This window comes from Mirounga angustirostris, unplaced genomic scaffold (genome assembly GCF_029215605.1).
Source record: "Mirounga angustirostris isolate CCGP_5_RB_7025 unplaced genomic scaffold, mMirAng1.0.hap1 SCAF_16, whole genome shotgun sequence".
NCBI lineage: Eukaryota > Metazoa > Chordata > Mammalia > Carnivora > Phocidae > Mirounga > Mirounga angustirostris.
Window position 1 is genome coordinate 55,180,842 of NW_026991724.1, and position 24,065 is coordinate 55,204,906.

Genomic DNA, 24,065 nt, shown 5'->3' on the forward strand with positions numbered 1-24,065 from the left:
GGTTTCAGAGGTAGAGTTCAGCGATTTAGATACAGTGCCCATTTCATCATATGCCCTCCTTAATGGCCATCACCCAGTTATCCCATCCCCCCACCTCCCGCCCCTCCAGCAACCCTCAGTTTGTTTCCTATGATTAAGAGTCTTATGGTTTGTCTCCCTCTCTGATTTCATCATTTTATTTTTCATTGTCACCTTTCTATAAATAATTAACTTCTTTTTTTTTTTAAGATTTTATTTATTTATTTGACAGAAAAAGGCACAGCGAGAGAGGGAACACAAGCAGGGGGAGTGGGAGAGGGAGAAGCAGGCTTCCCGCTGAGCAGGGAGCCCGATGCGGGGCTCGATCCCAGGATCCTGCGATCAAGACCCGAGCCGAAGGCAGACGCTTAATGACTGAGCCACCCAGGCGCCCCAATTATTAACTTATGAAATAAGCTTTGGTGGCCTCCTATACTCAAGTCATGTTACTCTTTTCTCAGTATGATATATATTTTTTTAAGTTTTTATTTTAATCACCCAGTCAATATGAGGTATGCTTAATTTTTTTTTACTTTGACACCAGAATTATTTAGATTTTTAAAAATTAAAAATTGTTTGCCTTTTAAATTTGTTTCTGGTTTAGGGCGCCTGGGTGGCTCAGTTGGTTAGGCGACTGCCTTCGGCTCAGGTCATGATCCTGGAGTCCCTGGATCGAGTCCCGCATCGGGCTCCCTGCTCGGCGAGGAGCCTGCTTCTCCCTCTAACCCTCCCCCCTCTCATGTACTCTCTCTCTCTCTCTCATTCTCGCTCTCTCAAATAAATAAATAAATCTTAAAAAAAAAAATTTGTTTCTGGTTTAGATTGAGCCTGTGTGCTTTCTCCTCTCTTTTTAAAAAATATTTATTTTTCAGTGAGAGGGAGAGGGGGAGAGCGCGTGTGAGCACTGAGCACAGAGCCTGACTCGGGGCTCTATCCCACAACCCTGAGATCATAACCTGAGCCAAAATCAAGAGTCAGCTGAGCCACCCAGACATTCCTCTTCTCTATCTTATATGTTAGAAAAATTTTTTGGTAATTACTACATATTCTTAGGTTGTTTCAGTGAGTACTTGGTAAGGTTGTCAGTGGTTTTGGCATTTGAAACCTAGTTTAACCAGCTGCCTAATGCTCTGTCTTCTTCCCTTATGTGATGCCTTAAAACAGTGAGCTGTGAGCACTAAGTCGATGTCCTCAAGTCCCTTTTGTCTGCTTCTCTGCAAATAGAAGGATGGCTGGATTGACTTGGAACTTTTTTCCAAAAGAGCTCATCTATTTATGATTAATAAATTTGCTCACAAAGTAAACAAAGGAATCTCTAACAAAACTGAAATTTAAAAAAATGTGGTCAAAGTTTATTTTTTTTTTTAATTTTTTTTTTTTTTTAAGATTTTATTCATTTCCTGAAGAGAGAATGAGAGACAGAGAGCATGAGAGGGAAGAGGGCAGAGGGAGAAGCAGACCCCCCGCCGAGCAGGGAGCCCGATGCGGGACTCGATCCCGGGACTCCAGGATCATGACCTGAGCCGAAGGCAGTCGCTTAACCAACTGAGCCGCCCAGGCGCCGGTCAAAGTTTATTTCTATAGCTGACCCTCTTTCAGTGTGTTCTGCACCCTTGGTTATGTTTTTGCAATTCTGATTTTTAAATGTTCTACTGTGATTTTCTGGAAAAGAGGAATTAAATGCTTGGTATCAGTGTGATCAGACTTTCAAAGAAACTTACCTTTTGCTGGGGCATCTGAAAGAAGGTCTTGGTGCCTTAAGGGGGAGGAGGACAAGGACAAACTGCTTCTGGCCCATGAGACTCCGTTTCAGAATTCAGTACCCCTGGTTCTGTTCACTCAACTCAGACCTGGTCAGAAAGATCTCCCACTCTGGGCCTCAGTGAGCCTGCTTGTAACATGGAGATGGGACACTAGACCAGAAACTGAATCTGAGCAATACTGACTCCTGAAATGATTGGTCAGATTGGGTCTGTATGTGGCAGTTCTTTGTGGGTGGAATTCCCAGTTGTCATTAAAATTTTAAATGGGCCCCAGTCCTCCAAAACTGAAACACAAAAACACTAGGATGGAGGCAGAGACGCAGGCTCCCGAGTCCTAGACCATCATCAGATGTCTTTCTCTGCAGTGGGGTAAATCTGTAGGCAGATGATGTCACTCCCTGGCATTGGACCCTCTGCTGGCCTCCCATTGTCATCAGGACAAAATGCAGACCCCTCGCCGTGGCTACACAGCCCTGTGTCATCAGGGCCCCTGTCAGGGTCTCCAGCCTCATCCTGGGAACTTACACAGTTCACACAGCTCACTCTGCCCCAGTCACGTTCACCTTGTCTCTGTTCCCAGATGCCAACCTTTTCTGTCACAGGACCTGGTCCCTCTCTTACCTTTTGTCTCTAAATCATCTCGGCTCTGGCCCTTTCTCCTCCTTCAGGTAGAGGCTCAGAGATGTGTCTCCAGTCTCTCCTGCCCACCTGTCATCTGAAGTGCTCTCCCTGAGTCAGACTGCCATGTTAGGCAGGTTGACTTCTCTCCATGTCTGTCACCCAGATGAGAAAAGCTCTTCTCCGTTGACTGTTTAGAGTCTTTCCCGTTTTCCCTACAGTGGAGGGCGCCCAGACTGGCTGCCGCACCTTCTTCTGGGGCCGTGTTTAGATGCTAGGGCTGTGGGTTGCGCTGAGTAGTCCTCAGGGAGACCGAGGAGCTGGGGCAGGTGATGAGGATGGTGCCCATTACTCTGGAAATTTCAGCACCAATTGATCTAACCCTCACATGGCTGCTTATTTTACGGGATGTACTGACGCCCAGAAAACCCTGCAGACCAGGGTCCCCACATGTGTCACCCGCGGTGTCACTGCCCTCTGCTGGCCCCCGCGTCATCCGCACCGTGCACGTCACCAGGGAGCCACTGCATCTCAGGCAGGGGCTTTGCCTTCCAGCACTGATCTGCTCAGGGTCAAGGATCCTAATTTCCCTTCAGGAAGGCTGGGGACAAGGTCAGGAGCCTAAGGGGGCATAAAACAGACACGCTGAAGAACTAGAGGCTCTTGTAATCGGCTGTGAGTGGGGCGAGGAGGGGAGATCTGGGGGCTTCTCTGTCTCTGACGTCCTCACTGAACTGCATCCAGCCAATCTTCGACTGTTTTTAAACTGGACTCCGTGTTGTCCCCGGTTGCTCACAAGTGTTCCCAGCAGGGCCAACCTCTTGGTGTCCGTACTGAAGGCCCGGCGCCCTTGAGTTTGCCCTTGTTCCGTTACTGCTGTGGTCCCTGTGCCTTAGCCCAGTTTGCTCGTGTGTGCCTGCAGGAGAGGTAGGAACATGGGGGGAATGGAAGTGAGCCTGGAGGGGTCTGCAGGAGCGACGTGGAAGCAAGTGTGGGCCTCTAGATGGCCCGGTGAACGGCATGGGCACGTGTCCCAAGCATGGTTGTGGGGTTGAGGGATGGGTGCAGCCGTGGGACAGGGGTGTCTCGGTTCTAGCAGGAGCACCTGGAAGTGGGTTTATGGGTAGCTGTGGGGCTGCACGGGTCCGTGTGGGGTGCCATTGTCCTAGCGCGGGTTCCCAGGGACACAGACGCTGAGACAGATTTGCCCGCTGGGGTTTATCGGGAGACTCGGGATGACAGCCGAGGAGGCACGAAGGGACTGGGCTTCGGCAGAGACACGTTACCCAGTGCTGTTGGTAGAACCGAGGCCTGAGCTGTGTGCCCAGGGAGAGCTGGCTGCAGCGGGATGGTGCCTTGGTCCTGAGGGGGTGGATCGGGAGCTGCCCCCCAGCGTCCGCTCCACACGGGGACCTCTGTGGGGTCTTTTGGGCGTCCTTCCTGCACCTCATTGTACGTTTCTGCTCTTCGGAAGCTACTTGGTCAGCAAGCACAGGTGGTAGTGTCTGAAACAGACGCAGAGACACATGTGTCCCAGACCCTTTTTATTCGCTCTTCTTCCATCTGTGGAACAAAACATTCTCAATGAACTGTTTCCCCTTTGTTAAGCATCCTTTTTTTTTTTTTAAAGATTTTATTTATTTATTTGAGACAGAATGAGAGAGAGAGAGAAAGCACATGAGAGGGGGGAGGGTCAGAGGGAGAAGCAGACCCCCCGCAGAGCAGGGAGCCTGATGCGGGGCTCTATTGCAGGACCCTGGGATCATGACCTGAGCCGAAGGCAGTCGCTTAACCAACTGAGCCACCCAGGCGCCCGTTAACCATCCATTTTTATGTTCCTTTTCAGAGCACAGTACACGAAACACTCTCTGTCTTCAAACCTTGCTTTTGGTCACCACTCAGACCCCATCTGGTCAAGCTTTCACAGCCACTGTGCTGCTGAGACTGTCCAGGGACCTCCCATTGGTCAGTCCAGTGATTGGCTTCCTCTTCTCCCCGCTCCTGTCACCAGCATGTGGCTCAGTTGATTGCTCCGTCTTCCTTGAAAGACTGATTCTCTTTCCCTTCTGTACCCAGCTTGTGCCCTGGGCTCTGCATCTCTGCTAGGATGTCTAACAGGTGTCTCCCCCTTAATTTGTCCAAAAATGGTCTTGACCTTTTCTGAAGGTCCTGTACCTCTTGATTAAGGGCCATCTTGTACTTCCTGGGGCTTAGATACACATCTTGGCATGAACATAAAATATGTAAGAAATTACATTATTTGCAAGTGTTAATAAGATAAGAAAAAGTTAAATGTTTACTTAAAATGACAGGAAGAAATCAGTTTCTAAAATTCTTTAGAAGACCACACCCTTCCTGATCTGCCCTCCTCTCCTGCTGGTCCCCCCTCACCCTAATGCAGCCATGCTGTCCTCTTCCCCTTTCCTGGGCCCAGGCTTGCTCCTGCCTCAGGGCCCTCCCAGGGCCTGTCCCTCTGCCTGGAACTGTCTGGCCCCTCAGATGCAGGGGGCAAATACCCTCCTTCGCCCAGGTCCTCGATCTGATACTGCCTTCTCAAGGGAGCCTCTTGGCCGCCTCCCCCTGACCTCTGCCGCCTGCCCTTCATGTTCCCTTCTGCTCCTTCCCCTTCCAGATCTGGGTCCTGGTGACAGCAGGCTCCAAGGGGAGAGCAGGTGGGAGGTGGCATATCTGTTAGGATGGCTATCAGGAAAAGACAAGAGAGAAGTGTTGGTGAGGAAGTGGAGAGCAGGGTACCCTTGTACACTGTTGGCAGGAATGTAAATGGGTGTAGCCATTTTGGAAAACAGCATGGAGGTTCCTCAAAAAATTAAAAATAGAACTACCATTGATTCAGCAACCACACTTCTGGATCTATATCCACAGGAAATGAAATCAGTATCTTAAAGCAATATCTGCACTCCCATGTGCATTATTGGTTCATTATTCATAACAGCCAAGGTATGGAAACAACCTAAATGTCGACAGAAGAATGGGTAAAGAAAATCTGATATATTTGTATACAATGAAATATTATTTGACCATAAAAATGAAGGAAATCCTACTATTTACGACAACCTGGATGAACCTGGAGAACATTATGCTAAGTGAAATAAGCCAGAGAAAGACAAATATTATGTGATCTTGTGGATACGTAGAACCTAAAAACTTCAAACTCCTGGAACCATAGAGTAGTTTGGTGGTTACAAGGGGCTGGGAAGTGGGGAAAATTGGGGAGATGTTGGTCAAAGGTACAACCTACCAATTGTAAAATGAACAGTGTGGGTATATAATGTAAAGAATAGTGACTGTAGTTAATCATACCATATTATATACTTGAAATTTGCCTAGAGAGCACATCTTAAGTGTTCTCACCACACGTACACAGAATGGTAATTGTGAGGTGATGGATATAAGTTGAGTGTGATAATTATTTCACAGTGTATACATATTTTGAATGATCACACTGTATACCTAGATATACACAATTTTTATTTGTCAATTATACTTCAGTAAAGCTGGAAAAGAAAAAACGGTGGGAGGTGTGTTGATCTTGCCTCTTCTGGGTGGTGCTCAATCCAGCTTTATGTGAGATTGCTCAGACATTTTGTAATTACATCTTTTGTGCCCCCCTTACAGATTCCCTTTCAGATAGTTGGTGGGGGGAGCAGCCTCGATAATATTTAAAGTGGCCCGGGTGTTTCTGACCTATATTCAGCATTAAGCCCCAAGGCTCTGGGTCCTTCCTATCTGAGGGCTGAGACCTGGCTGAGGGTGAATGGGTTTCTGCTTGGCATGGGGTTTGATCGGGGCAGGTCTGTGATTTGAAGGGGAGGGTCAGTGCAGCTGAGGTTCCCACTGCTGCAGTTTTTGTGAGGGCTTCACCAGCAAGGGAATGTGAGCTGAAGGGAGGGGGGGCAAAACTTACTTGTTGGTGTTTGAGTAGGAGTGTACTGTCCGTGAGCCCCTCCTGTGGCAGTGGGCCTCAGAGGGCCGTCTCTCCCACATGGTGAGGACTTCCCCTGTGTCTGTGGTGGTGGCATAGGATGGGATATGAGCATTCTAAGCATTAAACGGCATATTTTCAACTTTCAAGGTTGACTTTTAAGAAAGACTCATGTTCAGAGGAAGAGACTCAGAAAAGGAGGAAGAGAAAAGAAAGAGTCCAGAATGGCTTTTTCTCAGGTAAGCTCGTATTCTTGGTTGATGTTCTGTTTCTCCTTCCTATTGGGTTTGCTACTCTCCAAAGGACCCTTGACACATGTTCATTCATACTCAGGCTTTCCCTCAGTCCCATCTCCACTTAGATTTCATCTCATCGTGACCCAGTGACGTGGAACCTGTGAGGAGACTCCATTGGGCGCATCCTGATGGGCTTCACACCAGGTGTGGATTGGAGATGGGTGTGGACTCCATGGTGTCAGTGCGGTTGGGCAGCAGGGATTGTTCAGGGGCCGCATCTGGATGCACTGCTAGATCTTTGTAAGCTAGGGTAGAAGAAACTGCACATGAAAATCATATATTAATGTCCACAAAAACCTGGTAACTTCTAGAAAAAGAGACTGGGCGCCTGGGTGGCTCAGTCGTTAAGCGTCTGCCTTCGGCTCAGGTCATGATCCCAGGGTCCTGGGATCGAGTCCCACATCGGGCTCCCTGCTCCGCGGGAAGCCTGCTTCTCCCTCTCCCACTCCCCCTGCTTATGTTCCTGCTCTCGCTATGTCTCTCTCTGTTAAATAAATAAATAAAATCTTAAAAAAAAAAAAAATAGAAAAAGAGACCAATATGGAGAAATCTGTTCTGCCTGTTATTATACTACATTTGAAGCTGAACAAATGAGTCAGTGCCTTCAAAATTTAATGATTAGAGGTGCCTGGCTGACTCAGTCGGAAGAGCATGTGCTCTTGATCTCAGGGTCATGAGTTCGAGCCCCACGTTGGGTGTAGAGATTACTTAAAAAACAAAAAACCAAAACTCAAAATTTTAAGGATTGGGAATGGAATGGAAAGTATTTTATTTATCATCAATTTAAAAATATGAAATCAACCTTTTTGAATTTGGAGGGCTTTTATTTCTTTTCCTTGGTAATTTCTGTGGCTAGGATTTCTGGTACTCTGTGGAATAGTAATGCTGAGAGCGTGAATCCTTGCCTTCTTCTTTATCTTAGAGGAAAAGCTTTCTGTCTCTCACCATTGAGTATGTTAGCAGTGTGCTTTTCATATACGGCTTTGATTATGTTGGGGTAGTTTACCTCTTCCTGGTTTGTTGAGTGTTTTTATCCTGAAAGGTTGTTGAATTTTGTCAAAGGCTTTTCCTGCATTAATTGAGATGTTCAGGGTTTTTTGGTTTTTTTTTCCTTCTTTCTGTTAGTACATTCTATTAGTGTATTGCCTTGATTGATTTTTGTATATTGTTGAATCATCCTTATCTTGGAGGAATAAATTCCACTTGGTTATGATGGATACCCGTTTTAATGTACTATTGAACTTGGTTTGCTAGTATTTTGTTAAAGATTTTTGATTCAGTATTCATCAGGGATATTCTGTAGTTTTGTTCTTGTATCTTTATCTGGGGTTCGTATCAGAATCATGCAGACTTTATAGAATGAGTTTGCAATGTTCCATCTTCAATTCTTTGGATGACTTTTAGCAGGATATGTGTTAATTTTTCTGTAAATGTTTGGTAGAATTCTTCAGTGAAGCCATCTGGTCCTGGACTCTTCTTTGTTGGAGATCTTTGATTCCTGCCAGCATGTCCTCTGTAGGTATAATTCTGTTCATATTTGTTATTTCTTCATGATTAGGTGATTAGGTCTCATAGGTTGTATGTTTCCATGAATTTACCTTTGTCTTCTAGATTATGTATTGTTGGCATGGAGTTGTTTCTAGTACCCTCTTAGAGTCCTTTTTTTTTTTTTTTAAGATTTTTTATTTATTTATTTGACAGAGAGAGAGAATACAAGCAGGGGGAGCAGCAGAGGGAGAGAAAGAAGCAGGCTCTCCACTGAGCAGAGAGCCCGATGTGGGGCTTGATCCCAGGACCCTAGGATCATGACCTGAGCCGAAGGCAGACACTTAACCGACTGAGCCACCCAGGCACCCTTAGAGTCCTTTCTAAAACTTTCTGTGTCATTAGTTGTAATGTCCCCTCTTTCATTTCTTCTTTTTTTTTTTTTTAACCTTTATTTGAGAGAGAGAGAGAGAGAGCGTGGGGAGGGGAGCGTAGAAGGAGGGGGAGAGAGATTCTTTTTTTTTTTTTTTAAGATTTTTTTTTTTTCTTTTTATTTATTTATTTGAGAGAGAATGAGATAGAGCATGAGAGGGGGGAGGGTCAGAGGGAGAAGCAGACTCCCTGCTGAGCAGAGAGCCCGATGCGGGACTCGATCCTGGGACTCCGGGATCATGACCTGAGCCGAAGGCAGTCGCCTAACCAACTGAGCCACCCAGGCGTCCCGGGGGAGAGAGATTCTTAAGCAGACTCCACGCTGAGTGTGGAGCCCCATGTGGGGCTCAGTCTTACCACCCTGAGATCAGGTCCTGAGCCAAAACCAAGAGTCAGACACTTAAATAACTGTGCCACCCAGGCGCCTCTTTTTTTTTTTTTTAAATTGGTCTAGCTAAGGGCTTGTCAGTTTGTTAATCTTTTCAAAAAACCAACTCTTGGTTTGTCGATTTTTATATTTTTTATCCTCTTTCATTTACCTCTGCTGTAATCTTTCTTCCTTCTGCTAAATTGGGTTCAGATTGTTCTTATTTTTCTGCTTCCTTGAGGTGTAAAATAAGATTTCTGATTTGTGATCTTTCCTCTTGTAAATATTCACCATAGAGACGCTCCTCAGTGCTGCTTTCACCACATCCCTACATCTGGGTATGTGGTAGTTTCATTTTCATCTGATGCTTTAAAAATTCCTTGTGGTTTCTTCCTTGACCCATTGCTGAAGAATGAATTGTTTTAATTTACACATTTGGTTCCTTTTTGCTCTTTGTTTCTAGTGTCAGTTCACTATGGTTAGAGAAGATGCTTCTTATGGTTTCAGTCTTCCTAAATTTGTTAAGATTTGTTTTGTGGCGGGGCGCCTGGGTGGCTCAGTCGTTAAGCATCTGCCTTCAGCTCAGGTCATGATCCCAGGGTCCTGGGATCGAGCCCCGCATCGGGCTCCCTGCTCAACGGGAAGCCTACTTCTCCCTCGCCCACTCCCCCTGCTTGTGTTCCCTCTCTCGCTGTCTCTCTCTCTCCGTCAAATAAAATCTTTAAAAAAAAAAAGATTTGTTTTGTGGCATGACATGTGGTCTGTCATGGAGAATGTTTCATGTGTGCTTTAGAAGACTGTTCTGCTGTTGTTGGGTGGAGTGTTCTGTCTGGTAGGTGCATTTGGTAATAGTGCTGTTTAGGTCCTCTGTTTCCTTCTAGAGCTTCTGAAACTGGGTATTGAAGTCTACTGTTATTTACTTCATATATTTGAGGGTTCTAATGATACATGCCTATGTGTTTCTAAACATTTTTTTTTTTTTAAGATTTTATTTATTTATTTGACAGAGAGAGACACAGCGAGAGAGGGAACACAAGCAGGGGGAATGGGAGAGGGAGAAGCAGGCTCCCCGCAGAGCAGGGAGCCCAATGAGGGACTCGATCCCAGGACCCCGGGACCATGACCTGAGCCGAAGGCAGTCGCTTAACCAACTGAGCCACCCAGGCGTCCTTGCCTATGTGTTTCTAATTGTTCCATCTTCCTGGTGAATTGACCCTCTTATTATAATGTCCTTTGTCTCTTGTGACCGTTTTTGTCTCATAGTCTGTTTTGTCTGACACAATATAGGCCCCCTGCTCTCTTTAGGATCCCACTTGCATGGAATATCTTTGTCTCTCTTTCATTTTTAGCCTATTTCTGTCCTTAGATCTGTGAATTTCAACAGTTCCAGGTCTTTGACTCTCTCACTGTTTTTTCCTCCTTTAGCCTCTTCCTCTGATCCCTGCTCACGCATGCTGTAGGATGGGGAATGGCAGGGGCCCTGGCTAGCCTCTTTCCTCCACCATAATTTCAGAGGAAATGCATACAGTGTTTTGACTGAGTCATGACATTTGGTTAAATGTTCTTGCTTAATAATAGTTTTTTCCCCAGTTTCCTTTTTGTCATTTTTTTTCGGTATCTATTAGTGATATGTTTTTTTAATCTTAATCTGTTCAGTTAGTGTATAACACTGATAACTTTTCTAATCTTGAACTGTTGCTTTATTAGTGGAATAAACAAACTGTTTGGCTTTTGTTAATGCTTACACACCTACATTTAAATGGATAAAATTGTGTTTATATTTTTGAATTCAGGTATTTTATAGAGACTGGAGTTAAAGTAGTCTGTATTTTTTTCATGTTTGTACCATCTCTTTACTAGCCTACTATACAGTCATATTGACAAACTGAATTAAGTACAGTTTATACATTTTCATTTTCCCAAACATACTGAAATACATGTGAATGAAAATAATGAAGAAAGTCATTCAAAATTATGTTGAGAAAACTCTTCTTATTTTGGCTACTTTGTATTATTTATATGTGTGTGTACAAGTGCATGGATGTGAAAGTCCATAGTTTCTATAAAAGACATCATTTCGTAATAAATTTCATATTTTTTAGCAATGGAAATTATATCTTAAATATATTCCATGGCCTTCAGTTCTTTCTACACTGTCAGGCTAATGATTTAAATAGTAGAATAGTAGTAAGAATAGTCATGTTTAGGGGCGCCTGGGTGGCTCAGTTGGTTGAGCGTCTGCCTTCAACTCAGGTCACGATCCCAGGGAATCAAGCCCTGCATCAGGCTCCCTGCTCAGTGGGGAGTCTGTTTCTCCCTCTCCCTCTGCCTGCCACTCCCCCTGCTTGTGCTCGCTTGCTCTCTCTGTCAAATAAATAAATAAAATCTTAAAAAAAAAAAAAACAAAACTTCTAAGTTATTGCCGTTGTTATCCTCATCACGGTTTTTGGATTCTGACCTCTCTTTAAAGCCACTGTCAATTTTGTCATCTGAAGATAGCTCATTGATATCACTCAGCATATAGAACATAATATCTAATACTTTGTAGAGATAATGCAGTATTGACTTTTTATGTGTATGCTTCATTTCATGTATTGTCCACAAAAATGAGAAATCCACACTTAATTTGGAGGGTATCATAATCTCTTAGGGGAATGCATAAGAAATTAAAATTAGAAACACATAAGTTGCTCAAAATACCATAACACGGATCTGTTGAATACTCACTTTACCAAATTGATACTTTTACTTCTCTCTTATTTTGTGTGAAGAAATTTCCCCATGGCCTTTTGGTGCAATGTGTTTTCATTTCAGGGACAGTTGACCTTCAGGGATGTGGCCATAGAATTCTCTCAGGAGGAGTGGGAGTGCCTGGACCCTGCTCAGCGGGAATTGTACAAGGGTGTGATGTTGGAGAACTACAGGAACCTGGTCTCCCTGGGTGAGGAAAACGTCCCTCCAGAAGTGGGGATCTGCCCTTGCGTATCTTTGCATTTTCCCTTGTTTGTCTTCTGGGAGCCCCTGCCCTGCTTGACTGAGATCGAAGCCCTGTTGACTCAGAAATGAAAAGCCTCACAATGTGGCATCCTGACTTCTACTTTCCTTTCTTCAGGGGTTCTAGAGTTTAAGAATGTATAAAACCATATGGCAGACTTTTAAAATATCCAGTTTCCTGTTTTCTTCCCCTGTGCTTTGGATTCAGTAGTGTTGGAAGATAGCTATAAATTTGCATGTTATACTGTTTCCTGTGCCCTTAGGAGGCAAGCAGTGGAGGAATTTGTGATTCGTTTGTTCTAGATCCATCTGTGATATCCTCTCTCCTCAGCTCAACAAAGAGCTAGGATTCTGGAAAAGCCATAGCACATCATGTTCATGTTCTTTTCTTCTTATAAGCAGGAATTTCTGTTTCTGACCTGAATATTATGTCCTTTTGGAGCAAGGGAAAGAGTCCTAGACTGTGGAGGGCAAAGAGCAAATAGCGTAAAACCAAACAGGTGGGAATGTGTGACAGGTGGGAACACAGAGAAGAGCTCAGAAGGGCAGCGAGGGGGCCGCACCTTAGTAGTGTTTGAGAAACTCTGCAGTGGTGGAGTTCTGTGGGAAAACAAAGGTGTCTTTCTTGTGAGCTCTCGGAGGAAATTTTTCTCCTCGTTCATGTATCACTCAGGCTTCAGATGAGTCACTTGGGTGGCACAGTTGGTTAAGCATCCAACTCTTGCTTTTAGCTCAGGTCATGATCTCACACTTGTGAGATTGACCCCCATGTGGAGCTCCACGCTCAGCGGGGAGTCTGCTTGTGATTCTCCCTCTCCCGTTGCCCCTCCCCCAGCTCACTCTCTCACACATGCTCTCTCTCAAATCTTTCTAAAAATACAGATTAGTGCTTTTAGATGGTTTGGAATATTGCATGTTTTATAGTACACTCAAAAGTTACTTTTGTTTAATAAGAGATACTAACTTTGTCATGTTTATTATGAGATCTCCCTTTGCATTATATTCTGTGTTTTCATTTTGCAGTTCTCAATAATTTTGTCTCTGATCTTAGTTAATAAATTTTCAAAGAATACACTCTGAGCTACATGTATTTGGAGCCAATGAACTGGATAACTAGAGTGCACTGCATAGATAGGGAGTTGCTCTGTTGCTTGGTTGTTACATAACTGTAGGCAGGAAATCGTAATTGTGACTTCTGACGTCTTTCTCCAGTTCTTTTATAATGTATTTTTCTGACCTAATATTTTAGAAGTCAGTGACCCCAACATATTTTCCAGTTTTCATATTGTGTGCTCTTTCTAGAATAGAAATCTTTCTTTTATTTTTATTTTATTTTATTATTTTAGAGAGCGAGAACATGTGAGTGGGGGGAGGGGCAGAAGGAGAGGGAGAGAGTCACAAGCAGACTCCGCACTGAGCGTGGAGCCTGGCACAGGACTCGATTTCACGACCTGAGATCATGACCTGAGCCAAAACCAAGAGTTGGACGCTTAACCAACTGAGCCACCCAGGTGCCCTGCTTTCTTTTATTCTTGTTTAGAGCTCCACAGAGTATAATTTTCTATAACATGGTTACTTATTATTTATTGCTGGTTTTATCAAGGGTTACTAGAATATTTTATTTATTAATTTTTATTGTGATTTACAGATATTTTATGCAATATAACTGACATGCACCACTTGTTAATGTTGTAAAATGCCTATATTTCATGGGTACAGATAATTTTATAACACGTATTTATACAATTCCATTTTGTAAACATTGTTTTATTAAATTTTTCATTTTCCGGGGTGCCTGGGTAGCTCAGTCGGTTAAGTATCTGTCTTCAGGTCAGGTCATGATCTCAGGGTCCTGGGATTGAGCCAGTCATCAGGCTCTCTGCTTAGTGGGGAGTCTCCTCCCTTTCACTCTACCTCTGTTTTTCTCTGAAATAAATAAAATCTTAAAAAAAAAAAATTCTTCATTTTCTCAATGCTATATTTGTTTTGCAGTTCTAGATTGCCATTTATTTACATTATTCATCAGATAAACTTGTTTTGGATTACTTACCATTGTAATAGATTATCTGTTCTTCAGCATTTATTTATAGACAAGTATACGGAAAATTACAATATTTTTTTCTCAGTTATGAGACATATATTTACTGCCAGTTGGTATGTGCTTTGGGATCATGGTGGGAAAATACCCTATCTTACAACAAGTGTTGGTGAGGATGTGGAGAAAAAGGAACTCTTGCACTGTTGTTGGGAATGCAATCTGGTGCAGCCACTGTGGTATGGAGGTTCCTTAAAAAGTTAAAAATAGGGCGCCTGGGTGGCTCAGTCGTTAAGCGTCTGCCTTCGGCTCAGGTCATGATCCCAGGGTCCTGGGATCAAGCCCCACATCGGGCTCCCTGCTCTGCGGGAAGCCTGCTTCTCCCTCTCCCGCTCCCCCTGCTTGTGTTCCTGCTCTCGCTATGTCTCTCTCTGTCGAATAAATAAATAAAATCTTTAAAAAAAAAAAAAAGTTAAAAATAGAACTACTAAGATCTAGCCATTGCACTACTGGATATTTACCCCCAAATTACAAACACACTAATTCAAAGGGATACATACGCCCCTATGTTGATAGCAGCATTATTTACAATAGCCAAATGATGGCAGTGGCTCACATGTCCATCGGTAGACGAATGGATAAAGAAGATATGGCATATATTTACAGCGGAATACTAGTCAGCCATAAAAAACGAATCTTGCCATTTGCGACAACATGGACGGAGCTGGAGAGTATAATGCTAAGTGAAATAAGTCTGTCAGAGAAAGACAAATACCATATGATTTCATTCATATATGGAATTCAAGAAACAAGGCAAACAAGCAAAGGGGGAAAAAAGAGGGAAAGAGACAACCAAAGAAACAGACTCTTAACTATAGAGAACAAACTGATGTTTTACCAGAGAGGAGTTGGGTGGGGGATGGGTTAAATAGGTGATAAGGATTAAGGAGTGCATTTGTTGTAGGAATTGTTGAATCACTCTGTTGTACACCTGAAACTAATATAACACTGTATGTTAACTGTACCGGGGTTAAAAAAGAAAGAAAAATACCCTTTCTTTGAGAGCTAACATAATTTTGTACAGCACGAGTGTTTTTGTCATTGAGTGTTTGAAACTAGGCTATCCTAAAATTAATTTGTCTTACAGATGAGTACTCTTTCTTTAGTAAAAAAAAAAAAAATCCTATTCCTTTAGTGTTCCTAAAATTTTTAACATCATGGGAAGTTTTGTAACTGTGTTCGGTATAAGTATTACTTTTGTTGTAATACTGTGTTTTCAACACACAATGTTTATTTGTGAACTGTAATTAATAGGATACCTATGGCTCTTTATATCTTATAGATAAATTATAACCAAAGGAGAACAGTAATACAGGAGAAGTATTCCAAACAGTGATGTTGGAAAGGCATGAAGGCCTTGAAATCAAAGATTTTTACTTCAGGGAAATCCAGGAAAAAAATGCATGACTTTGAGTGGCAGTGGAGAGATAATGAAATAAATTACAAAGAAATGTCTGTAACCCATAAACACAGTCTCACTGATAGAAGAGATCAGCATGGTAAAAGTGATGCAGGAAATAGGCTTGGATTAAGTTTTGGGGATAAACTACACATGTTTCAAACTGAAGGGAAAACTTATGCATGTAATCAAGTTGAGAAGTCCATCAACAGTGGTTCCTCAGTTTCACCACTTCAGAGAATTCCTCCTACGGTCCAAACCAACATTGCTAGTAAATGTGGGGGTGACTTTATTCACCCTTTGACACTGATGCAAGAGCAGAAAGCACATAGGGAAAAACCTTACAAATGTCATGATTGTGGCAAAACCTTTAATCAGGGCTCACACCTCACTAGACATCAGATAATGCATACAGGAGAGAAACCATATAAATGTAATGTATGTGAGAAAGTCTTTAGTCAAAATTCAAACCTTGCAAGTCATCAGAGAATCCATACCGGAGAAAAACCTTACAAATGTAACGAATGTGGCAAAGCCTTTAGTCAAAATTCACACCTTGCAAATCGCCGGAGAATACATCCTGGAGAGAAACCTTACCAATGTAATGAATGTGGCAAGGCTTTTTGCCAAAGTTCGAAGCTTGTAAAACATCACAGAGTACATAGTGGAGAGAAACCACACAAATGTAACGTGTGTGGTAAAGCTTTTATCGAAAGTTCAAGCCTGTTGACCATCAGAAAAGTCATACTGGAGAGAAACCATACACATGTAATGTGTGCGGCAAAGCTTTTATTGTGCGTCCAAGCCTAATAAGCCATCAGATAATCCATACTGGAGAGAAACCTTACAAATGTATTGAATGTGGCAAGGCCTTCAGACAATGGTCTGACATCAGGATTCACCAAAGAATTCATGCTGGAGAGAAACCTTTCAAATGCCACGAGTGTGGCAAAGCCTTTACTCAGGGCTCACACCTCACCAAACGTCAGATAATCTGTACAGGAGAGAAACCATATAAATGTGATATATGTGGGAAGGTCTTCAATCAAAATTCACACCTAGCAAGTCATCGGAGAATCCATACTGGGGAGAAACCGTACAAATGTAGTGAATGTGGTAGAGCCTTTGTGTGCGGTCAAGCCTAATTTACCATCAGGTAATCCATACTGGAGAGAAACCTTACCGATGTAATGAATGCGGCAAGGCCTTTGCCAAGCGTTCACACCTTAGGCATCATGGGAGAAATCATACTGGAGAGAAGCCATATGCATGTATTGAATGTGGCAAGACCTTTCGGCAGTGGTCTGACCTCAGGATTCACCAAAGAATTCATTCTGGAGAGAAACCTTACAAATGCCACGAGTGTGGCAAAGTCTTTACTCGAGAGTCACACCTCACCAGTCATCAGATAATCCACACTGGAGAGAACCTTACAAATGTACTGAACATGGCAAGGCTTTTAGGTATTGCCTTAAACTCAGAGTTCACCAAATAGCTCACATTTACAAGTGTAACAAATGTGGCAGAGTTTTAAATTAGTACTGTTCACTAGATATGATTAAATATCCAGTAGAGAAACCACACAAAGTAATGTGTGTGGCAAGGATTTTACCCAAAGATCAAAATTGGGGAACGTACTAGAGCAATACCTTATAAATGCAACAAGTGTGGCAAAGCCCTTACCTTGAGTTCCAAGTATTTTTTAACAACAGAGTCCATGTTGAAAAGAAACCATGTAAATGTGGCAGAGCTGTTATCTGGGCCTCACAGTGACATCAAGATATATATCTTTCAGAGAAACCACACAAAAGTAACGTGTATGCTATGGCTTTTGCCCCAACGTCAAAACCGTGGAACATCAGAGAATTTATATTGGAGAGCCACCTTACAAATGTAAAGAATGTCGTAAGGCTTTCATCAAATGTTCATACCTTTGGAGTAATGAGAGAATTTATGCAGGGGAAACTATACCTATTTAAATACGCCAAATGTGGAAATGCTTTTAAGGAACAGTGTGTTCTTGGGATTCACCAATGAAGTCATACTGGGGAGAATTCTTACAAATATGATAAATTTTTTGACCAATTCACAGACCACACATTAGAGAATCCAGGAATAACTGGATATAACTGGAATAATTAAGTCTTTAGTTCTCTTGAGATTAACCTGAGATGTTAGTGGAGAATAATTATGTCAAAAAATGTTAAAATTCTCATATCATGGGAAGAAGGCCATGTGTGGAAGTAGCTCATTATTTTCTGTGTACAAGGTATTTACTTGAGTTTTCTTGAAAAGGCTACATTACTACTTACGAGTTTCAACCTGAAGTTTGAAATCTATTGATCTTAAGCCTTCCTTATAGGCCTTTCCTGATGGTCTCTGAGGAGGAATCAAGATGAAAGGGTCTGCTTCATTGGGTGTGACTCATATCCACATTTCCTGGAACAAGGACACAGTTGTCAGATTCACTATCGTGTGAGCATTGGGGAGGGCCAGAGAATAATGCAAACCTCCACATAAGTCATCATGCTTGTTACCTTCAGGGCCCCCTTCTCTAGATGAATTATAGGGACTGGCCTTTCATGGGATGACAGTGATAGTTTGTTTACTAGGGACTGATTATGTGATAGAAACAACACAGGGGAAGATGGTAATAGCTGTTCTATACTGTCAGTGACAAATTGATATATTATTGGCAGATTTCCCTTTTCTTGGAAATTGAAGAGAGCAGTTATCTGAGAAGGCAGTGGAATGGAAAGAACCAGAACAGTATGTGCGTGATTCATAGTTAACTCCTGCCATTACATTTTGCTACTGTTTTCTTCAAAATGTATTGTAGCTCTCATGCTATAATTAATAAAGCTTTTTCCCCGTAACCCTGAAGGAGTCATGTTCTTTTTCCAACACAGTTTATCTAACCACCTCTGTAGAGTACTTCATAACACACACTAACAATGCACCATTAAGCTCTCAAAGTTGAGGGAATCTATAACAATTTCTCTCCATGATGGAATCAAAGAACAATTTGGGGATTATATACTTACACTTTGCACTTAAGTTATTCTCTACATACACTCTACCCCAGGGTATTTATGTGGCAATAATGAAAATGCCATGACAGTGCAAGTTCAAGACTCTGATCCCCTAAAATCTGCCCCCAATCCATGAATTTGCACCATATGATTATATTTCTTCATGTGTTTTGTGCCCAAATAAAACCCATGGTATGCACCTTGATTTAAATAAAGTGAAAGTAGGAACATAGCATGAAAAATTTAGAAATAAAATAATTTCAGAAATTAAAAATATGAACTTGGAGCACTCATGAAATAATTTAGGATGAACAGAATATAATGGGAACCTTTGTTTAATAGATAAACTAAAAATTTCATATATATACCTTCCAACACATTTGTTAATTTGCACTTTGGCCATCCACTGGAACAGTGGAACCCTAACCAAAGTTGGCTTTGGATATCGAGATTGGTGATGCCATGAGCTGACAGCATTATGAGAACATGTGTTACCTAATGAAGATTTCTGGGGCGGGCACAGTAGACTTCCAAGCTGGTCCAAAAATGACTTGAGGGAACAGGGAATGGTGACCAGTTTGGTGTGTTAAGGTGGTTACTGGGTGGCGCTGGGGGGAGGGTACCTGCTGTGGTTTGAACTTCCAGCTGGTATTAAAGGAGGGACTTTTTTATCAGCTTGCCCAGATGGGCAGAATAGAGGCAGTAGTGAGCCTTAAAAGATGTCAGTAGTCAACCATCAAGAAATGGATACTCTTTAGTAAAACACTGGATATTTACTCTTGAAACTCCTGATTTCTCCGTTGGGAAAGACAAAATTTTCTTCATGCTAATAATTTATTACATTCCCTTTCCCCCTCTACACATAGGTTCCATTGTATGATGTGGTTGTTGAAAATGCTTATAAAATACTATTTAGATAAATTGCCTTAAGATATTCTTACACTAGTTTAATGCAAGTTGTTTGGAAATGTTTATTAGATAATATTACTAGAAGCAATTCTACCAATGATTTTAAAAGGTCAATTTCAAATTAGGGTCTTAAGCAATATGTTACCTGATCCATTTTCAACTGTAGTCAGATTTTTTATTTATTTGACAGCACAAGCAGGGGGAGCAGCAGGTAGAGGGAGAGGGAGAAGCAGGTTCCCCTCTGAGCAAGGAGCCCAACGCAGGGCTCGATCCCAGGACCCTGGGATCACGACCTGAGCTAAAGGCAGACGCTTAACCAACTGAGCCATCCAGGTGCCCCCCACCCCCAATTTTTAATACAATTTTTCCTTCCACACATTGTAACCCAGATTATATGTTTAGTTTGCATTTTTCCCCCCTGTTTTACACCAAGGGATACATAAATCAGTGGGTTGTTTTGAGACTTTTGTGACATGAAAATGAACATAAGGCAGTGACAGGTAGAAAGTAGTAGGTACAAAATATGAAGAGTTCTTTCAGGTCTTATGTGAAGTAACTTGAATGGCCAGATGGTTAACTGAAATCTCTTACTGTGATAGTTGGCTTTAGTCAGGTGCTTGAAAATCAAGTGTGTGGAGGTTAACAAGCACACAGTGAAGTACCTGAAAATATAATGATGAATAAGATAGAAAGTCATCGAGATTCCAACTGTAGTTTCTGAAAAGGAGATAATCTGTATTACCAAATGCCTAGAGTCACTCTGACATTTCCCAGTGACTGATATCTGTCTCAGATCCAGAGGACCCTGCACTGGAACATGGGCTCATATTTCTTTTTTTTTTTTTTTTTTAAGATTTATTTATTTGAGAGAGCGAGAAAGAGAGAGTACATGAGAGGGGGGACGGTTAGAGGGAGAAGCAGGCTCCTTGCTGAGAAGGAAGCCCGATGCGGGACTCGATCCAGGGACGCCAGGATCGTGACCTGAGCCAAAGGCAGTCACTTAACCAACTGAGCCACCCAGGCGCCCTGGGCTCATATTTCTTGTACTTTCTCTTTTTTGAGCAATTATACATGGTACTACTCCATTTTTAATTTCAGTTGCCAGGTGTAAATTGCTAGTATATAGAAATGCAATAGATTTTTGCATGCTTTTGTATTCTAACACCTTGCAAATTTTACTTTTTCTGGAAATTTTTGTGCATTCCTTTGGATTTTCTACATACGCAACTTCAAAAATGTTCCTATTGATGCTGTGACAAATTACCACAACCTGAATGACTTAAACTAACAAGTTTATTCTCTTACAGTTCTGGAGGCCAGATGTGTAACATGGATCCATAGCACTGTGCTCCTTCTGGATATTGCAGGTTAGAATTTGTTTCCTTACCTCCCCATATCCAGAGGCTGCTTACATCCTCTCCCTCATGGTCCCCTTCCTCTATCTTAAGCCAGCAAGATAGCATCTTAAAACTTGTTTAGCTCTGCCCTTTGGCTTCCATCACTTCACCAGCTTCTACATGACTGACTCTTCCTGCATCCTTCTTATAAGGACCCTCAGGACCATATCGAGTTTACCAGATCATCCAGGATAATCTCCCACCTCACGATCTTCACCAGAGCACATCTGCAAACTCCCTTATGACATTTACAGTAACACTCCCATGTTACAAGCATGAGGACATGAACATCCTTTGGGGTGGGGGCATTATTCAGCCTACCACAACCATGATGTCTTCTGCAAATGGATCCATTCTTTTATCTTCCTTTTCTCTCTATCTCTTTTATTTACTCTTCCCTTGCTTCACTGGCTAGAACTTGAAACTGCCTTCTGTCCTCAAATAAACCCATTTGGTCATGGTGTACAATTCTTTCTGTGTACTGTTGATTTCTACTGCTAATATTTGGCTAAGAAGTTTTGCATCTTCATTTGGGATTTAGTTGGTAGTTATCTCTTCCCCCCCCCCCCTTAATGTTTTGTGTAGTTTTGGTATTATGCTAATATCGGCCTCATAAATTTAGCTGGGAAAAGTATTGCTTCCCCTTCTATTTTCTGAAAGAAATTGTGTAGAATTTCTGTCAATTTGTAGGTTTGATAGAATTGTCTAGTGTTGCTATTGTGACTTTGTTGTATTAACATTTGTTAAGTAGAGCCCTAGATGTCGGATGGTGAGCCATGACAAGGCTGTAAGGGAAAGTGAAGTGGAGAAGTTTATTACTCACAGATCTGGGGGAGCTGTTCTGCACACCTGTAGGGGTCATGTGAGGAGGTTAAGGCAGCGTGCAGGCAGAGAGCTTAGGGCAGGACCTGGGGCACATGCCTTTATCAGTGTCCCTCAGTGGAGCGCTTTGTGGTTCTGGGCTAAGGCCACATTGGTCAACTCAAACCAAACGCAACAAGGTTTTGGTAAGCTTTTGGGGGTGGGGGGGTCTTATCTAAAGGGGCCAAAGGGAAGGCCCTGGGAGGTGGGGGAGAATGCTTATCATAGGGACGGCTGGGAGAGTTGTATCAGGAACCAACATTTGCCTATGACTCTGTGGGCTCATATCTAGGGCATGTGCTCAAGGGAGGAGGTAATGTCAGTTCAAGGTGGCTGCAGGCCACCTGGCCACACAGAATGGATGATAAGGCACCAATATTAGCTCAACTCTCACCACTCACTGCCTGCAGGTTTCTTTTTTGGGAGGGTATTTTAAGATTACAAATTTACTTCGCAATTCAAAGTATTCCTATCATCTATTTCACATGGGTGATTTGTGGTAGGGCGTCCGTGTAGAGGAATTGGTCCATTTCACCTAAGTTTTCAAGTATACGTGTGCAGAGTTTTGTATTCGTCCCTTACTATCCTTTTGATGTCTGCAAGTTGTGGAGTAAAAGTCCCTGTTTAATTTGTTATGTGTAATTTGTGTTTTCTCTTATTATCTCTGGTAGTTTTGCTAGTGAATTGTGAATTGTATTGATCTTTTCAGTGAACCAGCTCTTTGTTTTATTTCTCTGTTTTCCTGTTTTCAGTTTTACTTATTTTTGCTCTTGCCTTTACTATTTCCTTCCTTTTGTGTGGTTTGTGTTTATTTTTTTCTGCTCTGATTTCTTTTTTTTTTTTTAATTTTTTTAAAGATTTTATTTATTCATTTGAGACACAGAGATACAGAGAGAGAGAGAGAAAGCATGAGCAGGGAGAGAGGCAGAGGGAGAGGGAGAAGCAGGCTCCTCGCTGAGCCAGGAGCCCGATGCGGGGCTCGATCCCAGGACCCTGGGATCATGACCTGAGCCGAAGGCAGACGCTCAACCATCTGAGCCACCCGGGAGCCCCTGCTCTGATTTCTTAACTGCAGTTTAGATTATTCTTGGCTATTTTCCCCCTTTTCTAGCGTAAACATTGAGTGCTATCAATTTCCCTCTCAGGGCTGCTTTAGTTATACCTCACAGATTATGACATGTTGTGTCTTCATTTTCTTTCAGCCCATGTATTTCCCTTGAGTCTTCCTCTTTGAGCCGTGGATTGTTTGAAGGTAAGTTGTTTAGTTTCCAAGTGTTTGGAGATTTTCCCGTTAGCTTTCTGTTTTTGATTTGTAGTTGGATTCCATTGTGGGCAGTGAACAGAGTCTGTGATTCCGTTCTTTTAAATTTGTTGAGGGGCGTTTTTATGGCCCAGGATATGATCTGTCCTGGCACATGTTCTTCAAAAAAAAAAAAAAAATGTATAATCTCCTGTGTTTGGGTTGTGTTACAAAAATGCTGATTAGATCCTGTGACTTGGTGGTGTAAAATTCATCAGTGTCCTGCTGGTTTTCTGTCATCGTTCTATCAATTATTGAGAGATGTGCACTGAAGTCTCGGGCTGTAACTGTGAAGGTTGTCTATTTCTCCTGTAAGTTTCTATCAGTTGTTGCTTCACATCTTTTGCAGCTGTTCTTTGGTGCATATACACTCACGATTGCTAAGTCACCTGCTTTGATTGACCCTTTTATCACTATGTACTTTCCCCCTTTTTACTCAGTAATTTTATTTTCTCTGAAATCTATGTGGTATTAATATAGACATTCCTCCTTTCTTTTGATTGATGTTACATGGTCTAAGTTGTACTATTCTGTTGACATTGTGGGTCAGATAATTCTCTGATGTGTGAAGCTGTGCATTGGAGGATATTCAGCAGCACCGCTGTCCTATACCCACTAGATACCAATAGAACCACCACAATTATGACATAAAAAAAATGTCTCCAGATCTTGGCGAATGTTTCCTTTGCAAATGTTATCATGCCTGTATATCACCTCCACCAACATAGAGATCAGGAAAGCAAAAGATACTAACATGCCACTTTGTTCTCAACTGCATTTAACACAGTATTACAGTAAAGACCTGACATCAGAAATGAACAAGCTGACTTGCCGGCAGGATTTAAGGATGTGACTGTGCCTCATCTCCAGTGGGTAAAACTTACAATTAAGAAATACTCTGAGGGTTCAGGTGCCTGGGTGGCACAGTCAGTTAGGCGTTTGACTCTTGGTTTCGGCTCAGGTCATGATCTCAGCGTTGTGAGATTAAGCCCCAAGTCGCTTGAGAGCCTCTCTCCCTCTCCCTCTGCCCCTCCCACTCATTCTCTGTCACAAACAAATAAATCTTAAAAAAAAAAAATACTTTTGAGGGTCCAGGGCAGTTAAAATGCTAAATCATGGCCAAGTCTAAATGAAGGACACGGCCTAATATCCTTTG

At 42.4% G+C, this 24,065-nt stretch overlaps 2 protein-coding genes across 4 annotated transcripts in view; one reads left to right on the forward strand and one right to left on the reverse strand.

Moving 5' to 3' along the window:
* Positions 1 to 1,233: 1,233 nt before the first annotated feature.
* Positions 1,234 to 24,065, reverse strand: part of LOC123856086 (zinc finger protein 677-like) — a 54,044-nt gene continuing 31,212 nt past the window's right edge. The window contains exons 4-5 of one of the 3 annotated variants that reach the window (XM_064581761.1): positions 3,686 to 6,883; positions 1,234 to 3,315 (exon numbers count right to left, since the gene is read on the reverse strand). In XM_064581761.1, the coding sequence (XP_064437831.1) occupies positions 6,774 to 6,883 (110 nt within the window). In that variant the 3' untranslated portion in view covers positions 1,234 to 3,315; positions 3,686 to 6,773. Of the gene's footprint in view, positions 3,316 to 3,685; positions 6,884 to 16,619; positions 17,850 to 24,065 lie in introns of those variants that run through there. The other 2 variants (XM_064581760.1, XM_064581763.1) reach the window with 2 other exon arrangements.
* Positions 8,145 to 16,623, forward strand: LOC123855956 (zinc finger protein 347-like). The gene is given in 5 exon segments (XM_045892076.1): positions 8,145 to 8,153; positions 11,737 to 11,863; positions 15,294 to 15,400; positions 15,402 to 16,134; positions 16,137 to 16,623. Coding segments are annotated over 5 exon segments (1,395 nt in total). The 3' UTR covers positions 16,556 to 16,623.